General features: G+C 43.5%; 1 protein-coding gene across 1 annotated transcript in view; it reads right to left on the bottom strand.

Moving 5' to 3' along the window:
* The window catches only part of SPEF2 (sperm flagellar 2), a 159,593-nt gene that overhangs the window by 71,492 nt on the left and 62,019 nt on the right, over positions 1 to 26,082 (bottom strand). Inside the window, exons 12-19 of the mRNA XM_069745962.1 lie at positions 25,281 to 25,408; positions 18,718 to 18,790; positions 18,082 to 18,152; positions 16,720 to 16,823; positions 14,158 to 14,414; positions 13,886 to 13,940; positions 10,462 to 10,619; positions 8,689 to 8,847 (exon numbers count right to left, since the gene is read on the bottom strand). Coding sequence (XP_069602063.1) covers positions 8,689 to 8,847; positions 10,462 to 10,619; positions 13,886 to 13,940; positions 14,158 to 14,414; positions 16,720 to 16,823; positions 18,082 to 18,152; positions 18,718 to 18,790; positions 25,281 to 25,408 — 1,005 coding nt within the window. The remainder of the gene's footprint in view (positions 1 to 8,688; positions 8,848 to 10,461; positions 10,620 to 13,885; positions 13,941 to 14,157; positions 14,415 to 16,719; positions 16,824 to 18,081; positions 18,153 to 18,717; positions 18,791 to 25,280; positions 25,409 to 26,082) is intronic.

Below are 26,082 nucleotides of genomic sequence, written 5' to 3' on the forward strand. Positions count from 1 at the left end.
TCAGAGAAAAGATGCTGGCCCATTTTGACATGTTCCCTGTGGGTGAAGTTCAGCGTGTTAGTCTCCTGATGATGCAGTTAAGTGGCCATGCTAAGCGAGAAGTCACAGCATGGGCAGCTGATCTAAAAGGCACTGTTGAACGCATATTTGCTGGATTAAAAGCTACATTTGAAACCACGGCCAGCAGCAAAGCTAAAGTACGATTCTTTAGTTGCAAACAAAAAGCTAATGAGGGCGTGAGAGACTTTGCCTTAAACCTGCAGGAAGCCCTTAAATCACTTACACTGGCTGAACCCATTTTTAACACCGGAGCGGATAAACTGCTAAGAGATCAATTTATTGAGGGACTCTACACCCCTTCTCACCGGGGGCATGTGAGCATGCTTGTTTTTAAGAACCCTGAATTGACATTTGCCCAATTAAAGGAGAGCGCTATACGTCTCCAGCTGGCAGAGGCACCTCGGGATCAGCTTCCTGCGCAACCCATGGCAGAGGCACCTCAACAACATGGAGTACCAGTGACATCAGCTATGTCTGGGGCCATTGCTAAGCCCCTGGGGCCCAGTACTAATGAGGCTCTTCAACAAAAGCTTGACTCTTTAGCTGATGTTGTTGCTTCAATGGCTAAAACCATGCAGGAGATGAGAGGACACAAGATGGAGTTGGCAAACTGTAGAGAGGATGTTCCATGGATGAGACCCCGGAGATACCCGACATGGAGAGGACGACCCCGCGACCGCTACCAACCGGATGGACAGCCCATTTGCCGCCGTTGCCAGCAGCCAGGCCACTTTGCACGAGATTGTGATTTAAACGGGAATCCCCTGGGAATGCGGGCCGCTTCGCAGGAATGAACTTTCAAGGCCCAACACCCTGGCACGACAGGTACATCGGAGGACGACCCATTATCCCTATCGTGCTGGACGGAATTCCCCTCAACGCTTTGCTGGACACAGGTTCCCAGATTTCATCTATACCGTATATCCTTTATAAGAGGTACTGGGCTGATGCAGATATTGATAAAGGGCCCTCTGATGTTGAACTAGATATATGGGCCAGTAATGGTAAGTTGGTACCGAAACTAGGATTCAGGGAGATGACCATAAAGATTGGTAAAGTAGAACTGAAGAAACAGGGTTTAATTGTTGTTGATGTTGACCGGCGGAACTGTGAACCAACTGTATTGATAGGAATGAATGTGTTAGAGAACTGCTTTGCCGAAGTTATTTCTGTCTTACAGCAAATTGCTGAAACTGCCCAATCCTGCCAGCAGAGAGTTCTCCGGAGGGAAATAAAAGTATTGATGTTAAGGCAACAGGTAGAAGTTGCAGGTGGAGAAATCGGCAGTGTGAGGGTAAGTGATACAACGTCTATTGTAATCCCACCAAAAACAGAAATGCTGGTATGGTGTAGAGCAGCCATTGGTACTAAGGGACGAGATTATCAAGCCTTAATAGAACCAGTGTACACCGACAGCAGGCCCACTATACTCACAGCACGAGGGGTAGTCGAGGTACACCAGGGACGAGTGCCGGTACGACTTTTGAATTGTGGAGAGGAAGAGGTAACTTTGCCAAGGTATGCTACAATGGCAAAGCTATATACTGTTGACAACAATGCCATCACAACCATTGAGCCCTTAGAACCAACCTGTCAGGTGGAAGGCAATGGCTCAGATGGAGAAATGGAGGATTGGTGCCAACAGCTACACGTGGGCATAAATTCAACACCTACCCATCAAAAACAAGGGGTGTATAGGCTAGTGACGGAATATGAACAAGTCTTCAGTAAACACCCATTGGACTTCGGACGGATAGAAGGGGTAGAACACACAATCCCCACAGGTGACCATCCCCCAATAAAAGAAAGATATAGACCCATACCGCCCGCTCACTATCAATGTGCAAAAGATATGCTGAGGGAAATGAAACAGGCCGGGGTAATAAGAGACAGCTGTAGCCCCTGGGCGGCCCCTCTAGTGATTGTCAAAAAAAAGGACGGAACCATGAGAATGTGCGTAGACTACCGGAAGATTAATAACATCACCCATAAAGACGCCTACCCCTTGCCTAGGATAGAAGAGTCCTTAACTGCTTTGAAATCTGCTAATTATTTTTCCACCTTAGACTTAACAAGCGTTGTATTGGCAAGTCCCTGTGGCTGAGAGAGATAAGGAAAAGACGGCATTCACCACACCAATGGGTCTATGTGAATTTAATCGCATGCCGTTCGGACTCTGCAACGCATCCGGTACCTTCCAGCGGCTGATGGAATGCTGCCTCGGACACAAGAACTTCGAGACCGTCCTACTGTACCTAGATGATGTGATCGTCTACTCAAAGACTTACGAACAACACTTAATAGACCTGGCAGAAGTGTTCGAAGCCTTATCCAGGTATGGCATGAAAGTCAAGCCATCCAAATGTCACCTTCTCAAGCCAAAGGTACAGTACCTGGGACACATCGTGAGTTCGGAGGGAGTAGCACCAGATCCCGAGAAAATAAGCGCCATAAGGGATTGGCCAAGACCTACCAGCGCAAAAGAAGTGAGGCAATTCCTGGGATTGGTGGGTTACTATCGCAGATTTATAAAAGGATTTACCAAGTTGGCAGCACCCTTGCAAGACGCCTTGGTAGGGCAGACGAAGAAACCTTCAAACCGAAACCCTCCTTTTCAGTGGAACGACGAAAGGGAAGACTCCTTTGAACAACTAAAGAAGGCACTAACCGGAGAAGAGGTTCTGGCATACCCAGATTACCATAAACCTTTCATCCTCTACACCGATGCCAGTAATGTGGGACTAGGAGCGGTGCTGTCACAAAAGCAAGAAGGTCGGGAGAAAGTCATCGCCTTTGCAAGTAGAAAGCTCCGGCCTACTGAAAGAAATTCAGAAAATTACAGCTCCTTCAAATTGGAACTACTGGCAGTAGTTTGGGCTGTGACGGAGCGTTTCAAACACTATCTGGCCGCTGCAGAATTTATTGTCTATACTGACAACAATCCGTTGACCCACCTGGACACAGCCAAATTAGGTGCGTTAGAACAGCGATGGATAGCCCGGTTATCTAATTACAACTTCATAATCAAGTATCGAGCAGGTCGCAAGAATGGAAATGCCGATGCCCTATCCCGGATGCCACACTTGAGAGATGTAGAAGAGGAAACGGGGGAGCTTGAAGAAATTGAACTACCAGCCTTCCATCGTCCCAAGGCAAAACATCATCAGTCAAGTACCTATCAGAAACAACAAGAGGTGAATTTTAATCCGTTAGCACACCATAGATGGGCTGACACCCAAGACAGCAATCCGGCTGTGAAGTTGGTGAAGGAACTGTTGACTGAGCAAAGTGCATATCCCTATGAGGATGCCCCAGAAGAGACGCATCAACTCTGGAAAGAGAGAGGCAAAATGTTCCTGTATCAAGGGAAGCTCTGTAGAAGATACACCAATCCGAAAACACATGAATTGGTTTGGCAGATTATTGTGCCTAAACAAGATGTGAAGATGGTCCTCGAAGCTTACCATAATGGTGCTGGTCACTTCGGTTGGAAAAAGTTAGAAGTACTTCTAAGAGAAAGATTTTATTGGGTCGGGATGAGAAAATCAATCGAACAGTGGTGCAGAAATTGTGGCCCGTGCAACCTCAGAAGAAACGATCAAAAGAACCAAAGAGCACCACTGCAGCCCATAATCACCAAACAACCACTTGAACTTGTAGCCATGGACCACGTGAAGTTGACACCAAGCCGGTCCGGCTATGTCTATGCCTTGACCATCGTGGACCATTATTCACGTTTCTTGGTAGTAGTACCCGTAAAAGATCTGACAGCAAAAACAGCAGCCAAAGCGTTCCAAACGTACTTTTGTAGACCCCATGGATATCCGGAACAGGTTCTCACCGACCAAGGTACAGCCTTTGAATCAGAGATCTTCAGAGAATTCTGTAATATGTATGGTTGCAAAAAGATCCGGACGACGGCCTATCATCCACAAACAAACGGCTTATGCGAGAAGATGAACCATATTGTAATAGACCTACTAAAGACTTTACCTGAGACAGAAAGGAATCAATGGCCAGAGAAATTGCCTGACTTGGTGGATCTGTATAATCATGTCCCGGTGAGCTCCACCAACTGCACCCCAGCTTACCTTATGCGTGCAAGACCCGGCCAATTACCAATCGATCTAGAAATGGGAATTCTGAAACCAGACGCAGAAGTTCAAGACTCCAATTGGGATATCATACGGCAAAAGCAGTATCGCCAAGTGCAAGAGAGTGTGGAAAGAAGCCTTCAGCAAACTAGAGAAAGACAAGAGCGAACTTTCAACCAGAATGCTCTAGCGACCCCATTAAGACCGGGTGACCAAGTGCTCAAGAGAAATCGTCGAACCAATAAACTGGACAATCAGTGGGAAGCCGTACCCTACACAGTTTTACCAACAAGAGTGGATAATCCTAAAATGTGTCTCATTAGCAAAAACGGAGGCTTAACATCTGTACTAGTGTCAAGAGACAATCTTAAATTATGTCCGGAAGCATTGAAAGAGCCAGACGTTGTCCAGCCAGAACCAGAAGTTATTCAACCCATACAGGTTCAACCAGTAAAGGAAAAAGAAGAGGAAGTGTATCACACCTGTATAGGAGACTTTCCCAAAACCCTACTAACATACCATGGTGCAGTAGTGGTTCCCATGGTGGCCTTTTACCCAACACCGAACCCAATACCAGAAGTCCCAAGACAGGAAGAGGCTGACCCCGTACTACAGGAGGTTCCAGGCCAGGAAGAACAGATTCCTGGTCAGAGTAATCCCATTCACGGTGGACTTGCCAACTCCATAGTCGTGGAATTATCTTTAGCAGAGCGGGCAGATACTACATCCGCAGTAGACAGTAGTACACCACATGAAGAGACACCGCTATTACGTAGATCACAGCGTAGTACCAAGGGTCAATTACCGGCCAGGTATGCAGATTACCAACTATAAAGCTCATAATGTGAATTGTATATATGTTATGCCGTATATAGTTAAACAGAAAATGTAGTATAGTCATTGTTATCAGTCTGCAACGTTTAAGCCCAGTGCCTACAGAGACGTGTCTGTATGAACTTATTGCATATTCTTGAACTTTTTATCAGCCCGGAGGCACTAAATCAAAGCTCCGGAAAGACTGCTTTTTGAACTTTGCTTTTTGCTCTTTTTGAACTTTCTTTAGACTTTATATTGATAACTCCGTTGGAAAAATGGAACTAAATTCCTGGACACTAAGTACAGTGCCTTTCCTAATACCTTCAAGGATAGAACTGTATTAATGGACGCTATTTGAAGTGACTTTTTACAGAACTCTATTTTTGTTTCCTTGAGTGGTTTTTGTAACTTTTCATTTTTAAGACTCTGTACATATTAATTGTTATTTCAAAATGTTATTGTCCCACAGTCCCGGAGTACTGTTCTTAACTAAGGGGGAATGTGGCACCCCTAGGGGTATTTGCCACAAAAATAGTTACTGACAGTAAGTACAAATACTAAAATAGCAAGACTGCACTACCACCTCCGGCCAGAAGGGGGAGCTCCAGAGACTCCCCTTGATCCATTCTGGTCTGAGAGAAGAAATGGCAGTTGGGCCAAGGAGTTGATAGTGAGAGGTCATACAGTTGAATCTCTAACAGCCCTGTGACTGTTACCAGGCCTAAATGACCGGCCTGAGGAGAAGAGGGATAGAGAAAAAGGACATTGTGAGAACCGGGTAGCATTAAGCACTACCCAGAACAGGCGCAAAGACGGATACCGGATCCGTGGCTGTATTCATTATATATTATACAGCAACCGGAAAAACGTGAGGTGATATCAGCTTCACTAGGGCCGGACGCAGCAACAGACACAGAGTTCAGCGGTACTCCCAGAGGGGGTAAACCGATAAAAGGACTCGGGTTGCCCGTCGAACCAGGACCCGGAGGGGACAGATTGGGCCGGCAGCCAGTTCACATACAGCAGCAGGGCCACACAGAAATTGCGCACAATAAGAGGCGAAGACCCCGGCAGGGTCAAAGTAACTCAGAGTTCCCATACAGACTCCGGTGACAGGACTGGTTGTAAATCCTTTTATGTTAAAGTAAACTGGTTAAACGTTTCAGTGCCTCAGTCTTTCATTTGGACAATAGCCATCTATCCAGGATCGAGATCGTCACCGCTGGGAGAACCTGCTGCTGATCAAGTAAGTGCCTGTCCCCTCATGATACCCCTTACACTGTGCATTGCCTGAGGCCACAGCACCGGGTCAAGCCACCCGTGACATCCCCCTCAAGAGACAGACTCCATTGGTCCGGTGCTGGGTATCCCGGTCTCCTGGGCGTCACACATACCAGGATAGGGATGAGGAGCCATACACACCAGGATAGGGATGAGGAGCCATGCATACCAGGATAGGGATGAGGAGCCATGCAGGCCCAGATAGGGATGAGGAGCCATGCGTACCAGGATAGGGATGAGGAGCCATGCATACCAGGATAGGGATGAGGAGCCATGTATACCAGGATAGGGATGAGGAGCCATGTATACCAGGATAGGGATGAGGAGCCATGTATACCAGGATAGGGATGAGGAGCCATGTATACCAGGATAGGGATGAGGAGCCATGTATACCAGGATAGGGATGAGGAGCCATGTATACCAGGATAGGGATGAGGAGCCATGTATACCAGGATAGGGATGAGGAGCCATGTATACCAGGATAGAGATGAGGAGCCATGTATACCAGGATAGGGATGAGGAGCCATACACACTAGGATAGGGATGAGGAGCCATGCATACCAGGATAGGGATGAGGAGCCATGCATACCAGGATAGGGATATGGAGCCATGCACACCAGGATATGGATGAGGAGCCATGTATACCAGGATAGGGATGAGGAGCCATGCACACCAGGATAGGGATGAGGAGCCATGCATACCAGGATAGGGATGAGGAGCCATGTATACCAGGATAGGGATGAGGAGCCATGTATACCAGGATAGGGATGAGGAGCCATGTATACCAGGATAGGGATGAGGAGCCATACACACTAGGATAGGGATGAGGATCCATGCATACCAGGATAGGGATGAGGAGCCATGCATACCAGGATAGGGATGAGGAGCCATGCACACCAGGATATGGATGAGGAGCCATGTATACCAGGATAGGGATGAGGAGCCATACACACCAGGATAGGGATGAGGAGCCATGCATACCAGGATAGGGATGAGGAGCCATGCACACCAGGATATGGATGAGGAGCCATGTATACCAGGATAGGGATGAGGAGCCATACACACCAGGATAGGGATGAGGAGCCATGCATACCAGGATAGGGATGAGGAGCCATGCATACCAGGATAGGGATGAGGAGCCATGCACACCAGGATATGGATGAGGAGCCATGCATACCAGGATAGGGATGAGGAGCCATGCACACCAGGATATGGATGAGGAGCCATGCATACCAGGATAGGGTTGAGAAGGCTATGAATACCAGGATAGGGATGAGGAGGCCATACACACTAGGATAGGGATGAGGAGCCATGCATACCAGGATAGGGATGAGGAGCCATGCATACCAGGATAGGGATGAGGAGCCATGCACACCAGGATATGGATGAGGAGCCATGTATACCAGGATAGGGATGAGGAGCCATACACACCAGGATAGGGATGAGGAGCCATGCACACCAGGATATGGATGAGGAGCCATGCATACCAGGATAGGGATGAGGAGCCATGCACACCAGGATATGGATGAGGAGCCATGCATACCAGGATAGGGTTGAGGAGGCTATGAATACCAGGATAGGGATGAGGAGGCCATGCACACCAGGATGGGGATGAGGGGGCCATGCACACCCAGCTTATACTCGAGTCAATACGTTTTCCCAGTGTTTTGTGCCAAAATTAGGTGCCTCAGCTTATACTCAGGTCGGCTTATACTCGAGTATATATGGTAGTTTTATTTTATAATTTTTTTTACCTTTATTTTGTATTGGGAAAGGTAAGGGTGACTCATTTTTTTTAGTATTTTTTAAACTATTTTTTTCATTAATGTCCTTTACTTTGTTTTTTTAGCAACTAGACACGACTCACATAGTTTCTGTGAATATTACGAGAAGTGAAGAGTCTCGACCAGCGCTACATACGGCCTCAAGCCAATACAATGTCAGCATGTAAAGGTCCAAAAAGTTTTTACACCTATGCATTTATTTAGAAAGTGCCAAGCTTATACTGTAGCGCTGTACAAGTTAGTAAATGTAACAACAAATTATAAAGAGAGCGCTGCTCCGGAGAGCTTACAGGCTAACGTGGTGAATGGGGTACCAAGAAAGTCCCGTAAAAGTGGTTAATGAAGTCGGTCCAGGAAAAAAGGTAAGATGACGGTGAAGATCAGAAAACCAGAATCTGACAGGTGGTAAAGTCTGGTTAGTAAGGAGGCAGCTTATCTGGGAAGACGCAGAGGTCCAGGCGAGGTCGAGCAGAGGCCAAGGAAAGGAGCAGAGCAGTGAGCACAGCACGGGTGTAGGGAGAGCAGGTCACATAGGATCCCCGAAGAGGTGGACAAGTCTCACGTTGGCCAAATATCAGGACAGTCAATGTCAGGTCGGACGGCCATGGAGAAAAACAGTTTTTTCGATTAAGAAGAAACAGAAGTTACAAGACCTTTGGGGGATTTGGACTGTCCCTTTCCCTTTTTAGCAGAGGTCTTCTTCTCTGACGGTGCGGCAGGAGGATGGTGGGTGGTTTCCAGAGGAGGCGGCAGGGATGGCGGAGGTGTCACTGGTTTTGGAGGAATCTCCTCTTTCTTCTCAGGCTTTTTCCCTGTGTGGTTAAGGATTACATTGATTTGCGTTGGCTTTTCAGACATTTTTTTTGGAAGCACACACTTCCGGATGTGGGAGCAGTTCTAACTCCAACTCATTTGGTGCCAGTGAGAACCACAGAAATACACAGGCATGTATCCAAGGCAACATGAAGAGCTCGTTTATTTTATACAATTCATAAAAACAGGCGATCCAGGCAGAAATGTACATTAAAGCAGATAAAGGCAGGTAAAGGAAGGCCTTCTAACACGATAGCAATTAGTACTTACAGCTGCAGAATAAGTACAGACACTCGCTAAATCCTCCCGACATAAGCTCACCCCTCATTAGTTATCTGTTTTTTGTGTTCTCATGAGAATGACCCTATAAGAATTGTCGACTGAAGACATCAACCCCTTCCTTATTTTAACAAGGTTAATGATTATTATGCACTTTATAGCATTATATGGGCATTGTATATACTGTTTTTCTGGCCAGTACATGGTACTATTTATCTGGACACTGTATATATTGTATTTCTGGACAGTGAATAGCTCTATTTATCTGTGCACTTCATGTTATCTGGATAATGTAAATACTGTATTTACGGGTATTATGCAGCTCTATGTATCTGGGCGCTATCTGGGCATTAAATGTATTGTTATTCTTGCCAGTGTATGGAACTATTCATCTGGGAATTATATATACTGCATTTCTAACTAGTATACTATTTATCTGGGCACATTGTGGTGTTATCCTGGCCATTGAATATACTGTATTTCTAGCCAGTGCACAGCACTATTTATCTAGGCACTTTGTGGCGCAATCTGGGCATTAAATATACAGTCGTTGCCAGTGTACGGCACTATTTATCTGGAAGTTGCATATACTAATGTATGTATTTCTAACTAGTATACAACACTAGTTATCTGGGCACTTTGTGTGTTATCTGAGCATTGTATATAATGGTATTTGCTGTATTCCTGGCCAGTGTATGACACAATTTATTTGGGCGCTTTTGGGAATTATCTGGGCATTATAAATACTGTGATTCTGGCTAGTGTATGACACAATTTACCTGGACACTTTGTGGTGTTATCTGGGAATTAAATATACTATCCTTTTTACCAGAGTATAGCACTATTTATCTGAGAGTTGTATATACTGTATTTCTAACTGGTATACAAGACTATTTGTGTGTTATCTGGGCATTGCATATACTGTATTTCTGTCAAGTGTATGACACTATTTATTTGGACACTTTTTGGAATTATCTGGGCATTCTGAATACTGTATTTATGGTTAGAATATGGCACACTTTATCTGGGCACTTCGTAGTGTTATCTGGATATTGTAAATATTGTGTTTTTAACTAATATACAGGACTATATATCTGGGCACTTTGTGGAATTATCTAGACATTATAAATGCTGTATTTATGGCACTATTTATCTGGGGACTTTGTGGCCTTATCTGGGCACTGAATACACTATATTTCTGTCTAATATACAACGTCTATTTATCTTGGCACTTTGTGCAGTTATCTGTGCACTGGAAATACTGTATTTATGGCGAGTGTACCACACTATTTATATGGGCACTTGGTGGTTATCTGGGAATCATCGCAGCGTACCTTCATTCTGTTTATTGTATAGGGCTGATAAGTAGACTTCTTCCATCTTCTTGCACAGGACCCCCTCCTCCACGTCCCCATTAACTTTCACCAAAATATTCGGCTGCGCTGAAAACCACGTCTCTAGTCTTTGCCAGTTATCGAGGAAACCTTTTATCCTGCAAGACAAAGATCTCGTTACCCATGGCATATACGCACCCACAATACTATGTCCTACACCTCACACACGCTCTGGCCAGGCTCACACCTATTGGCTTTCTGGCTGTTGAGAGCGCGTCTAGACGTGACTACTGCACTCGTACAGCAGGACATAGATCTGCATATCAAACGGTAAAAAAAAGAAGAGCAACTCATTTTTCATGCAACTAGTCCTGCAAAAAAATAATAAAATCTTGGCATATTGCAGTTCCCACACAGTGTACTAGAGCACACAAAAAATGATATTTCACATTTCTTCATATCACTTGTCAGCTTTGCTGTACATACTGAGACAGAGTAGCAGAGTCATCTCAGTAGTACTAGAGAGTGGGGGTGGTAACCGCAGGCCAATTGTACAGTTAGAGGCCTAGATAAGGCTATATGTAGTACCCCTGTCTCTCCTTGGTCACTGAACTCAATCACTTCCCTGCTTTTTGTGGGATTCACTTGTCAGCTTTTCAATGTAGACTGGAACTGGATGACCACAGTCCTTTCATTATCACTAGAGAAAAAGGCTCTGTATACAGCTTCCCGTCACTCCCTGGTCTCTGGGGGAGGATCTGTATTCCATTGCTTCCTTGAGACTGTACTAATTTATGACATAACTCTATCCTTTACCTCCTATTTTCTGCAACAGCTATAAAGTACCCTCCCTGCTGCACTGTATATACACACACAATATAATACTCAGTATGCAGCTCCCCTGACTCTCATGAGAAGGGCGCCGTACTCCATTACCTCATTGCTCTTTATGCAATTCTCTTTTCCAGCTGCGCTGTATAGACTGAGACAGAATGATCAGAGTCATCTCATTATCATTAGCATGTGGATCAGCTAATGACACCCAGTACACCGATTAGTATACGGCTCGTATATGACAGACCTGGGAAAAGTGTGGCAATCGGACTGGGCTATCTGAGATAGTCAACCGCCCGAAAACACTAGTCCGTAGGCTGCACCATACGGCTGACCGGCATCCAGTTTTCACTGCCATCTGCATCTTCAGGATGCAGATAGCAGTGAATATAATGGAGGACAGAACTACCGACTCCTTCTACTAGTCACAGAGTGTGTGACTGAGACAGCAGATGCAAATATGTCACTACATGACTTCTGCTGTGCGGAGAGTCAGTGCACACAGCAAAGATCATAGCAGAGCGCCGGGGAACGGGAGCGAGGTGAGTTTTTTTTTCTTTTTTAACGTGTGTAATGGGATTGGTTCCTGTACATAGAGGGATTCATGAGGGCTCATACTTTATAAATGGAGGCTATGTGATGGCTCATACTGTATATAGGATGCTATGTGGGAAATCATCCTATATATATTGAGGCTATGGGAGGGCTCATGCTGTATACAGGGGGCTATGTGAGGGCTCATAATGTATGTAGGAGGCTATGTGGGGGCACATACTGTATTGCATATAGGGAGAGCGTGGGGGCTCATGATGTATATAGGAGGCTATGTGGGGGCAAATATAGTATATAAAGGCTATGTGAGTACTCATACTGTATATAGGACGCTATCTGAGGGCTCATATTGTATACAGAATACTATGTGGGGGCACATATTGTATATATTGCATATAGGGAGAGCTGTGTGGTGGCTCATAATGCCTATAGGAGGCTATGTGAGGGCTCATACTGTATATAGGAGGCTATGTGAGGGCTGATACTGTATATAGGAGGCTACGTGAGGGCTGATACTGTATATAGGAGGCTATGAGAGGGCTCATACTGTATATAGGAGGCTATGTGAAGGCTCATACTGTATATAGGAGGCTATGTGAGGGCTGATACTGTATATAGGAGGCTATGAGAGGGCTCATACTGTATATAGGGGCTGTGTGGGGGCTCATACTGTATATAGGAGGCTATGTGAGGGCTCATACTGTATATAGGAGGCTATGTGAGGGCACATACTGTATATAGGAGGCTATGTGAGGGCTCATACTGTATATAGGAGGCTATGAGAGGGCTCATACTGTATATAGGAGGCTTTGTGGGGGCTCATACTGTATATAGGAGGCTATGAGAGGGCTCATACTGTATATAGGAGGCTATGTGGGGGCTCATACTGTATATAGGAGGCTATGTGGGGGCTCATACTGTATATAGGAGGCTATGTGGGGGCTCATACTGTATATAGGAGGCTATGTGAGGGCTCATACTGTATATAGGAGGCTATGTGAGGGCTCATACTGTATACAGGGGGCTATGTGAGGGCACATACTGTATATAGGAGGCTATGTGAGGGCTCATACTGTATATAGGAGGCTATGTGTGGGCTCATACTGTATATAGGAGGCTATGTGGGGGCTCATACTGTATATAGGAGGCTATGTGGGGGCTCATACTGTATATAGGAGGCTATGTGAGGGCTCATACTGTATATAGGAGGCTATGTGAGGGCTCATACTGTATATAGGAGGCTATGTGAGGGCACATACTGTATATAGGAGGCTATGTGAGGGCTCATACTGTATATAGGAGGCTATGTGAGGGCTCATACTGTATATAGAGGGCTATGTGAGGGCTCATACTGTATAGAGGAGGCTATGTGGGGGCTCATACTGTATATAGGAGGCTATGTGGGGGCTCATACTGTATATAGGAGGCTATGTGAGGGCTCATACTGTATATAAGAGGCTATGTGGGGGCTCATACTGTATATAGGAGGCTATGTGAGGGCTCATACTGTATATAGAGGGCTATGTGAGGGCTCATACTGTATAGAGGAGGCTATGTGGGGGCTCATACTGTATATAGGAGGCTATATACAGTATATACATAAAAGAATCCATAGCCTAAGGTGTGTGAGCCTTATGAGTGGTAGACAATATTATCATTATTATTTCTGGGACTCATCGCCAGTGTGTTGATGAGTGGTGGCAGCGCGTATGAGCGGGTGTGTGGCCTGGGTCGGTGTGTGATTTATGCTCCCATTACAGCATAGGACAGAGGTTGAATGCTGGACTGAGAGTGGGGAGATAGATTAACCCTTGCAGGCACAACCCCAGGTCACGTGCTGAGAGCAGGTACGTGACGAGTTAGTGACACCAGGGAGCAAGGGATCCGTGACAACGCCGATGTCGAAGACTGAGAGCAGCATCCAAACGATTGAACAGCAGTGATCGGTGCTGACTGATGCCGGTCGTGTAACGCAGCTCCTGATTCTGGTCCGTTGACTTCTGGGTGACGAATGATGCTCCGGTCTGGGGGCACCTACCTGTGTGGCATTTGGTTTATCGGAGGGACGTCTCCTGCACTTGCATCGCTTCCTCCTGTGGATAATAATTATAGGGGTTTTATAGCTGCAGGGTAAATTGCAGTCGTCAATTTAAAGGGGGCTTTACGAGATGACAGGAGAAGGGTCTGCCTTTTTTCGTTAGCAGAAGCAGCGCCCCCCATTGCAGTTAAGATCATAACTACTGACCACCATACCATTGTACCAGGGCATGCTGGTGTTTGTAGTGCCGGATACCCACAGTCACCCCTTACCCATCATTGTAGTGGCGGCGCGCTGTAACACCGCCGTGTCTGACACCTCTATGAAGGCGATGAAGTCCAGTCCAGGGGAACGTGTCGGAGGCTCCGCAGGCGCCGCCGGATCTTCCACTAAGGCCGATTTATTCTTTGTGTTTTTTGCAGCGTTTTTCTCTGGATCGTCTCCGGTCAGAGACTTTTCAAGCAGCTTCGCCTGATTCACAGTCGCTGGGAATCCATCCAGGATCCATCCTGCGTTCGCTGAGAGACACCTGCAAGTGAATTTGCTTAATTCTTTTTTTTTTTTTACTTCTAGTCATTGGCTTTCATTCTAAACTTGGGGTGAGGGAGTTAAGACACTGCCTCGGACAGTGAGGAGAAGACAGAAGTGGTTTATTACCGGATCTGTCTTCTCTTTTGCCGGATACGTAGCGATCAGGGAGTGTAACAGATAGAAGCACTGGCGCTGCCGATGCCTCCGTTAGACCTGACTAGCAGACCCAGATCAGTTCTGTCGGTGAGACATTTTCCCCTGTAACTTGGGCTCCTCTGGATGCTCCAGTTACAGTGGAAACGTTAGGAATATTGACATTAATGCAATGTCTCCCCCAAGATCTTTTATGATCTCTAGGGGCAAAAAATAATTCTGCAAATTAATTTAAAAAATACACATGTATTAAATATATACAAAGTAAAAAAAAAAAAAATACAGACGTATTAAAAATAAAGTAAAAATTTTTTTAAAAATACAGACATTAAATATATATAAAGTAAAAAAATATTAAAAATACAGACGTATTAAATATAGAGTTAAAAAAATATTAAAAATACAGACATATTAAATATATATATATATGTATATATATATATATATATATATATATATATATATAAAGTAAAAAAATATTAAAAATACAGATGTATTAAATATAAAGTAAAAAGTTATTAAAAATACAGATGTTTTAAGTATATAAAAAGTAAAAAAAATTAAAAATACAGACGTATTAAATATATATATAGTAAAAAAAATATTAAAAATACAGATGTTTATAAATATAAAGTAAAAAAATATTAAAAATACAGACGTATTAAATAAATATATATATATATATATATAAAGTAAAAAAAAATAAAAATACAGATGTATTAAATATATATATAGTAAAGAAAATATTAAAAATACAGATGTTTATAAATATAAAGTAAAAAAATATTAAAAATACAGACGTATTAAATAAATATATATATATATAAAGTAAAAAAAAAAAAAAATACAGACGTATTAAATATAAATATATATATATATATATATAAAGTAAAAAAATATTAAAAATACAGACGTATTAAATATATATAAAGTATAGAAAAATATTAAAAATACACATGTACTGAATAGATATAAAGTGAAAAAAAAATACACAAGTATATATATATATTTATATATATATATATATAAAGTAAAAAAAATAAACCGGCATTAAATATATAAAGCAAAAAAATGAATAAAAATACGCACGTATTAAATATATATATAGTAAAGACAACCCCCCCAAAGAAACGCTTTTGATATCACTGTGTGCGGCTTTAAGAAAAAAAAATTGTAACAGTAGAATCAATGTTTTTCGGTCACACAAAATATTGAATAAAAGGAGATCAGAAAGTCGAATGGACCCCAAAAGGTCCTGAAAGGTGAGAAAAAAAATCAAAAGCGGGGAGGGGTCTTTTGGGGAGTCTGAACCTCAAGGGTCCTGGTCTGGGCGAGTACCAGCTGTATCCGGCGGTACACGTGGCGATAGGCGGTACACGTGGCCATCTTCGGCACTAATTTAGAGGCCATTCATCACCAGACCTGATGAGACAACGTCCTCACGTGAACCTCGCCAGTGATTGTTCCGCTCTCTGAATTCTCAGGAGAGGAGCGATGAGACGTCACATGAGATTCTGAGAAATCTGTTTATCTACAAGGTGTTTTTTTCCACTGGAGGATGATAAGAATTAACCCCTCCATCCTGCCAACAGACAAGCGGCATCTTGCCCTCTTAAAAAAACAAAAAAACCTTAAAGGGGTTGTCTTTGACAAACATGGCTGCCTTCTTCCAAAAACAGTGCCTCCCCATGTCAACAGGTTGTGTGCAGTATTGCAGCTCTGCGCTATTCATATTCAATGGAGCTGCAACATCAGTCCCGACCTGTACCCCACTAGAACCCCAGGAACCTCACCGCATACTAGCTATATCATGTACTCCTCTGCTGCCCCTAGTGGTGACGGCCTAAAAGGTAAGAAGGTTTAAAGGGATTTTTCAGGACTAAGATGTTGATGTCCTATCTGTAGGATCCAATTATATTAGCTGCAGTACCAAGAACGGCCACTACATGGTGTATAGAGCCAGAACATCAAAGCTCTGTACACCACGTGGTGGCCATTCTCGGTACTGCAGCTCTGATCACATTCACTTCAATAGGAGACGATATGCAGTAACGGGACCTCCAACGATCTGACATCCAAGGATAGGTCCTGGAAAACCCCTTTAAAGAGGCTTTAAACTGGGAATTACAAAACAAACATATTCATCTTACTTGATGGCTTCAACCAGGATTTCGACCAGCAGCTCATCCGTCACCGGCTTTCCTTTTCTCAATTGTTTCTCCACCATCCCTCCGAGCTGAGCCCGCCGGGAGAGCTTCAAGAAAAGAGAACAACGAAGATTAGAGGACGGCCGAGGAGAGACGCACAATTCTGGGATAATTATGTACACCCCCCTTGTCCTATGTGTGACCATTATGGAGAAATTAGAAGGGAGTTATGTTTTATCGTAACGTTGGGGTCACTAATAGCGCAAAAACGAAATAAATCCTCATCGCGATCCAATACTGGGGATTTCTGTACGGACACAGCATTAATATGGCGTAAGGTTAACCCATTAGTGACCGGGCCAGAATGGGCCTTCATGACCGAGCCATTTCTTACGGTTTTTTTGCTTCTCCTCTTAGCACCATCCAGAATTTATTTATTTATTTATTTATTTATTTCATATGTGAAAAATTTTATTTATTTATTTTTCTTTGCCGCTGTTTTGGGGAAAATGTTAAAGATTGCTTTATATTTAATTTATTATTGTTAATATTTTTTTTTTTTTTTTATTGTGACACAACTACAGGGAAAAAGAATTTTTTTAGTTTAGTTTTTGGTCTATATTGTTTATTATTTTTTATTTCTTTTTTTTTTTTTTTAGATGTTCTACACATGTTTTTTTTATATATCAAATGTGTCCCTGAAGGGATCATAAAGGATCTTTTTTTCTTTTTTCACAGCAGAGACCCAGTAATCATGTGATCGCTAGAACCTACAGATGCTTTTGTTTGCTATTGTTTCCTGAGCTACAGATGCTTCTGTTTGCTATTGTTTCCTGACCTACAGATGCTTCTGTTTGCTATTTTTTACTGACCTACAGATGCTTCTGTTTGCTATTATTTCCTGACCTACAGATGCTTCTGTTTGCTATTGTTTCCTGACCTACAGATGCTTCTGTTTGCTATTGTTTCCTGACCTACAGATGCTTCTGTTTGCTATTATTTCCTGACCTACAGATGCTTCTGTTTGCTATTGTTTCCTGACCTACAGATGCTTCTGTTTGCTATTATTTCCTGACCTACAGATGCTTCTGTTTGCTATTGTTTCCTGACGTACAGATGCTTCTGTTTGTTATTGTTTCCTGAGCATTATGTAGCTGGCAGAGGAGAAGGCAGACGCGGTAATAAACCACTTCTGTCTTCTCCCAAAAGACCGGTCCGCCTCCTACTAGATTGCAGGAATTTTACAACTGTGCACGGTTAAAGCCCAAGACTAAAACTGAGCGCACCGAAAACTTATTTTTACAATTTAAAACTTTTTTTTTTGCGTCTTCCCTGTTACTTGCACTGGCGTTCTCTGTACTCTACCGTTCTTTCCTTTGGTTCTACGTGTTCTCCCGGTGACGTCAGGGTCTGCGGCTGAGAAGGGTTGTCAGTCTCTGAAAGGCATTAATTAAAGGTATCACCGTGCTGCGTCTGTACGTGCCATCTGTGAGCAACTGTGTTTCCATCGGGCAGTGTGACATTGTTGCATCGCGTGACCGCTGCAGCCAAACACTTTTAATCGGAGCGGATGTCGGATCTGATGGGAATGATGAGCGATGTGATACAACAATGTCACACTGTCCCATGGAAACAGCAGTGCCGACATCTCTGGAACGGCGGCGCTGCGGCAGAGGAGTAGGAACTGCTTTCATTCTTCTGAAGTTATTGAGTAGGGGGTCATACAATAATGGACAACCCCTTTAAGATCTCCCAGTAAATTAGCAATTTCCCCCCCTAGTCCTTTGTATATATGTGATGTAGTGTAAGTGCGTGGCATTAGATACAGATCGCCACCTTTCCCGTTTTCAGCGCTGCTCCGATCCTCTTCTTACCCATGTGAATTCTGCTCTGTCCGCTCCCACGGCGTGTTTCCCAGTGTAAGCCTAGCGACTCGGGGCGAGGCAAAGGCACAGACCACAAACTTCCACGTCAGGTGATTATGCCAGGGGGGTCACTTACTTTTTGCAGCAGTAATACTTGCAGAGGACTGTGTTTCGAGTCCGTCTGGAGCAGTAGTAAAACTCTCTGTTATCTGTTTGGGATAAAATAAATACAAAAGACATTTAGGGTCGGTTTCAGCCCCCTTTTTCATGCACTGACGCAGTTTAGCAGACAAAACTACTAAAAAAAACAAACAGACTGTGGTGGTTTTAGGTTAAAGCATCAGGGCTACCCCCCTTCCTCTCTAAAAGTGATGTGTAATACCAGACACAGCCTGCAAACAAAAGTGGCGTTGTTTCTTTAAAAAATAAATAAATAAATAAATAAAATTTGAGTCCTTTGGTGAATTTATAGAAAAACCCTTTAATGACACCAAGTGGTTAATGCCTGACAACCTTATATCCAGTTTACAAAAAGGCCATGGTTGTCATTATGTCTAAATACCCAGGCTTTTTTTTCTGTGGCATATTATTTTTTGGCACCAAAATAGACAGTAGAAATCGTCATTGATTGGCTGCGTTTTTTTTATGTGTCCTCTTTTTTATGTGTTTTTAGTGCAAATTTGACTCAGCATTTTTTTTTACAGGCATTCACATAATAATAATAATCTTTATTTTTATATAGTGCTAACATATTCCGCAGCACTTTACAGTTTGCACACATTATCATCAATGTCCCCGATGGGGCTCACAATCTAGAATCCCTATTAGTATGTCTTTGGAATGTGGGAGGAAACCGGAGTGCCCGGAGGAAACCCACGCAAACACGGAGAGAACATACAAACTCTTTGCAGATGTTGTCCTGGGTGGGATTCGAACCCAGGACCCCAGTGCTGCAAGGCTGCTGTGCTATCCACTGCGCCACCTAAAGGTTTATTTGAAAAAACAAACAATCAGAAGATTTGCGCCGTTCAACAGTGTCTTGACACGCACAGTGGGCGGGAGTGACCATGAAATCACATCCGCTTGACTTAAAGCAGGGAGTCTCCACTGTGCTAATGTCGTGTCTACAAAATCCTATCTGTGCTGTGGATTTTAGTCATTTTGTTCTATATAAAGAACAGTGTTGGGGCTTCAGTGCACTCTTGGAGTGGCCAAGGGCTTAACGTACCGTCCAACCCCCCCAATAACCGTAATCCACACCTGTCCATATGGTGATTGACAACACGCACTTTGTAGCACCGCTTGACCTACCTTCCCAGACTGGTATGCACTGACACTGAAGGGGTTTGAATGTTTGTTAATATGTTGATGACCCATTGGTGCTCTGCAATATAGAGGACAATCTATGCATTTTGTTTGAACACTCTAGTTCAAACAAAATGAGAGAAAAAGAGACAGCTAGAGATTCTGCCAAGACATCCAAACATCCAGGGGACCCTACAGGACTGCTGCCAATACATCATGGCTCCATCACGAGGGACACGGAACTATCACTTTACAGGAATAACCTAGGAGACCTCGGCCCCGGTTGGAAGAATACAGATCCAAAACTCCAAAACGAGCTGTCGATCACCATAAGGGCAGATATGGAGGATGATAATTGAGGAGGCTGAATGGGCCACTGAGCACTTGGTTTCTCCAATGGTGCGCTGAAGACCCTCATCTTCATATCTAATAAAACTGTTTATTTATCAAATTAAATTACTAAAATCTACACTACAAGTACGATTTTTATAGGGGCTCCCTCCCCAACATAAATATCTAAATAGTTCAATTTGAGTTTTGGGGGTGACAGATACCCTTTAACCCCTTTACCCCCAAGGGTGGTTTGCACGTCAATGACCAGGCCAATTTTTACAATTCTGACCACTGTCCCTTTATGAGGTTATAACTCCGAAACGCTTCAACGGATCCTGGTGATTCTGACATTGTTTTCTCGTGACATATTGTACTTCATGATAGTGGTAAAATTTCTTTGATATTACCTGCGTTTATTTGTGAAAAAAACGGAAATTTGGCGAAAATTTTGAAAATTTCGCAATTTTCAAACTTTGAATTTTTATGCAATTAAATCACAGAGATATGTCACACAAAATACTTAATAAGTAACATTTCCCACATGTCTCCTTTACATCAGCATAATTTTGGAACCAATTTTTTTTTTTGTTAGGGAGTCATAAGGGTTAAAAGTTGACCAGCAATTTCTCATTTTTACAACACCATTTTTTTTTAGGGACCACATCTCATTTGAAGTCATTTTGAGGGGTCTATATGATAGAAAATGCCCAAGTGTGACACCATTCTAAAAACTGCACCCCTCAAGGTGCTCAAAACCACATTCAAGAAGTTTATTAACCCTTCAGGTGTTTAATAGGAATTTTTGGAATGTTTAAATAAAAATGAACATTTAACTTTTTTACACAAAAAATTTACTTCAGCTCCAATTTGTTTTATTTTACCAAGGGTAACAGGAGAAAATGGACTCCAAAAGTTGTTGTCCAATTTGTCCTGAGTACGCTGATACCCCATATGTGGCAGTAAACCACTGTTTGGGCGCATGGGAGAGCTCGGAAGGGAAGGAGCGCTATTTGACTTTTCAATGCAAAATTGACAGGAATTGAGATGGGACGCCATGTTGCGTTTGGAGAGCCACTGATGTGCCTAAACATTGAAACCCCCCACAAGTGACACCATTTTGGAAAGTAGACCCCCTAAGGAACTTATCTGGATGTGTGGTGAGCACTTTGACCCACCAAGTGCTTCACAGAAGTTTATAATGCAGAACCGTAAAAATAAAAAATCATATTTTTTCACAAAAATTATATTTTTGCCCCCAATTTTTTATTTTTCCAAGGGTAAGAGAAGAAATTGGACCTCAAAAGTTGTTGTCCAATTTGTCCTGAGTACGCTGATACCCCATATGTGGGGGTAAACCACTGTTTGGGTGGATGGGAGAGCTCGGAAGGGAAGGAGCGCCGTTTGACTTTTCAATGCAAAATTGACAGGAATTGAGATGGGACGCCATGTTGCGTTTGTAGAGCCACTGATGTGCCTAAACATTGAAACCCCCCACAAGTGACACCATTTTGGAAAGTAGACCCCCTAAGGAACTTATCTGATCTGGATGTGTGGTGAGCACTTTGACCCACCAACGGCTTCACAGAAGTTTATAATGCAGAGCCATAAAAATAAAACAAAATTTTTTTCCCACAAAAATTATTTTTTAGCCCCCAGTTTTGTATTTTCCCTAGGGTAACAGGAGAAATTGGACCCCAAAAGTTGTTGTCCAATTTGTCCTGAGTACGCTGATACCCGATATGTGGGGGGGGAACCACCGTTTGGGCGCATGGGAGGGCTCGGAAGGGAAGGAGCATCATTTGGAATGCAGACTTAGATGGATTGGTCTGCAGGCGTCACATTGCGTTTGCAGAGCCCCTAATGTACCTAAACAGTAGAAACCCCCCACAAGTGACCCCATATTGGAAACTAGACCCCTCAATGAACTTATCTAGATGTGTTGTGAGAACTTTGAACCCCCAAGTGTTTCACTACAGTTTATAACGCAGAGCCGTGAAAATAAAAAATCTTTTTGTTTTCCCACAAAAATTATTTTTTAGCCCCCAGTTTTGTATTTTCCCAAGGGTAACAGGAGAAATTGGTCCACAAAAGTTGTTGTCCAATTTGTCCTGAGTACGCTGATACCCCATATGTTGGGGTAAACCCCTGTTTGGGCACACAGGAGAGCTCGGAAGGGAAGGAGCACTGTTTTACTTTTTCAACGCAGAATTGGCTGGAATTGAGATCGGACGCCATGTCGTGTTTGGAGAGCCCCTGATGTGCCGAAACAGTGGAAACCCCCCAATTATAACTGAAACCCTAATCTAAACACACCCCTAACCCTAATTCCAACGGTAACCCTAACCACACCTCTAACCCTGACACACCCCTAACCCTAATCCCAACCCTATTCCCAACTGTAAATGTAATCTAAACCCTAACCCTAACTTTAGCCCCAACCCTAACTGTAGCCCCAACCCTAACCCTAGCCCTAACCCTAGCCCTAACCCTAGCCCTAACCCTAGCCCTAACCCTAGCCCTAACCCTAACCCTAGCCCTAACCCTAGCCCTAGCCCTAACCCTAGCCCTAACCCTAGCCCTAGCCCTAGCCCTAACTCTAGCCCTAACCCTAGCCCTAACCCTAGCCCTAACCCTAACCCTAGCCCTAACCCTAGCCCTAGCCCTAACCCTAACCCTAATGGGAAAATGGAAATAAATACATTTTTTTTATTTTTCCCTAACTAAGGGGGTGATGAAGGGGGGTTTGATTTACTTTTATAGTGGTTTTTTAGCGGATTTTTATGATTGGCAGCCGTCACACACTGAAAGACCCTTTTTATTGCAGAAAATATTTTTTGCAATACCACATTTTGAGAGCTATAATTTTTCCATATTTTGGTCCACAGAGTCATGTGAGGTCTTGTTTTTTGCGGGACGAGTTGACGTTTTTATTGAAAACATTTTTGGGCACGTGACATTTTTTGATCGCTTTTTATTCCGATTTTTGTGAGGAAGAATGACCAAAAGCCAGCTATTCATGAATTTCTATTGGGGGAGGCGTTTATACCGTTCCGCGTTTGGTAAAATTGATCAATGAGTTTTATTCTTCGGGTCAGTACGATTACAGCGATACCTCATTTATATCATTTTTTTATGGTTTGGCGCTTTTATACGATAAAAACTATTTTACAGAAAAAATAATTATTTTTGCATCGCTTTATTCTCAGGACTATAACTTTTTTATTTTTTTGCTGATGATGCTGTATGGCGGCTCTTTTTTTGCGGGACAATATGACGCTTTCAGCGGTACCATGGTTATTTATATCTGTCCTTTTGATCGCGTGTTATTCCACTTTTTGTTCGGCGGTATGATAATAAAGCGTTGTTTTTTGCCTCGTTTTTTTTTTTTTTCTTCTTACGGTGTTTACTGAAGGGGTTAACTAGTGGGACAGTTTTATAGGTCGGGTCGTTACGGACGCTGCGATACTAAATATGTGTACTTTTATTGGTTTTTTTTTTATTTAGATGAAGAAATGTATTTATGGGAATAATATATATTTTTTTTTTTCATTATTTTGGAATATTTTTTTTAATTTTTTTTACACATTTGGAAAATTTTTTTTTTACTTTTTTACTTTGTCCCAGGGGGGGACATCACAGATCAGTGATCTGACAGTTTGCACAGCACTCTGTCAGATCACTGATCTGACATGCAGCGCTGCAGGCTTCACAGTGCCTGCTCTGAGCAGGCTCTGTGAAACCACCTCCCTCCCTGCAGGACCCGGATCCGCGGCCATCTTGGATCCGGGGCTGGAGGGAGCAGGGAGGGAGGTGAGACCCTCGCAGCAACGCGATCACATCGCGTTGCTCCGGGGGTCTCAGGGAAGCCCGCAGGGAGCCCCCTCCCTGCGCGGTGCTTCCCTGCACCGCCGGCACATCGCGATCATCTTTGATCGCGGTGTGCCAGGGGTTAATGTGCCGGGGGCGGTCCGTGACATAGTGCCGGATGTCAGCTGCGATAAGCAGCTGACACCCGGCCGCGATCGGCCGCGCTCCCCCCGTGAGTGCGGCCGATCGGCTATGACGTACTATCCCGTCCAGGGTCAGATAAGCCCAGGGCACCTCGACGGGATAGTACGTCTAAGGTCACAGAGGGGTTAATGACCAATTGGTTATTGAGATTTTGTTTTTTCCTCCTCTTCCAAAAGCCTGAACTTTTAATATTTTTCCATTTACAACTTATAATAATATATTTTGATAGACCAAATTTTTTTATGGATGCTGCAATACCAAATATGTTTTCTGTTATATATTTTAGTAATTTCTTTATTGTCAATAAGAAGAGTAATTTGTATTTTTTATATATTTTTTTATATATATTACACATTTTTTTTAAACTTTTTTTTTTCCTCTATTTTTTTGGGAGGACTTTAACGTGCGATCTACTGTATATAGATCACAGCCTTGTATAAAGTTCAGCCACAGTGTCGATTTGACAGCTGTGCAGGCATTCACCATTGGTTCCCCGCAATTGTGTCGCAGGGAGCCGATAGGAGGTGGCAAGTGTGCACTGGCGTCAACGGCTTCTAAATGACTAACAGCAACGATCAGAGATCATCTCAGGACGCAGCTGTTTGAGGCTGGTGCAAGACCGGCATTTTCGTGAGTGGAGCAGGCTCTGGTCCTGAGCCTGCTCCCTGACCTGCACCATGAAGCATAGATCGGTCATGGATGAATGGTGAACGGATGGCATCTTATCTAGGGCAGCACGGTGGTACAGTGGTTAGCACAGCAGCCTTGCAGCGCTGGAGTCCTGGGTTCAAACCCCACCAAGGACAACATCTGCAAAGAGTTTGTATGTTCTCTCCGTGTTTGCGTGGGTTTCCTCTGGGTACTCCGGTTTCCTCCCACATTCCAAAGACATACTGATAGGGAATTTAGATTGTGAGCCTCAACGGGGACAGCGATGATAATGTGTGCAACCTATAAAGCGCTGCGGAATATGTTAGCGCTATATAAAAATAAAGATTATTATTATTATAGATGGCGCAGTCATATGTCAACTTCCGTCTTGTGCTTTACCTTATTTTCACAGGCTTCCTCAGTATTCATTGCAGGAACCTGAACCTTTTCGTCCATTTCATCCTCACTATAGGCCTTTATAGACTCCTGCACCAGATCATCCGCATTCAACACCTGGACGCCGTATGCTGCCACGAGAGAGCACAAGCACAGCTTAGGGGATTCCTGCTCTTGTGTCTCTATGTAGCACATATTCAGAAGCAGCAGCAGCTTATAGGACAATATACCGCAGTACTGAGTAGTGTAGCTGTAAATCCATCACTGGGGTAAGAGAGAACACTTACTAGGAGAAACAACTTAGAGGAAGTTAACCTCCAGTACTGAGCAGGGTAACTGCAAATCCATTCCTAGGGTGAATTTAAACACTTAACACACAGCAGCAACATGTAGGAAATAACACAGCAGTACCGAGCAGTGTAGCTGTGAATCAAGCTCTGGGATGAAATAACAACTTACAAGAAATTGGCAGCATGTAGGACATTATAAAGCAGCACTGAGCAATGTAGCTGTGAATTCAGTGCTGGGGCAAAAGAATACACCTACCAGAATCAACAGCATGGATGACATTACACTACAGTGCTGAACAGTTGTGAATCATGAACTGGAGTGAGAGCAAACATTTACTAGAATCAGAATCATGAGGGACATTATACTGCACTACTGAAGTGTACCTGTGAATCCGGCACTGGAGTGAGAGTGAACATTTACTAGATGCATCAACATGAAGGATATTTTACAGCACTACTAGAGTGCACCTGTGAATCCAGCACTGGAGAGCGAACATTTACTGGAAGCAGCAACA

Source organism: Ranitomeya imitator, chromosome 1 (genome assembly GCF_032444005.1).
Source record: "Ranitomeya imitator isolate aRanImi1 chromosome 1, aRanImi1.pri, whole genome shotgun sequence".
Classification (NCBI taxonomy): domain Eukaryota; kingdom Metazoa; phylum Chordata; class Amphibia; order Anura; family Dendrobatidae; genus Ranitomeya; species Ranitomeya imitator.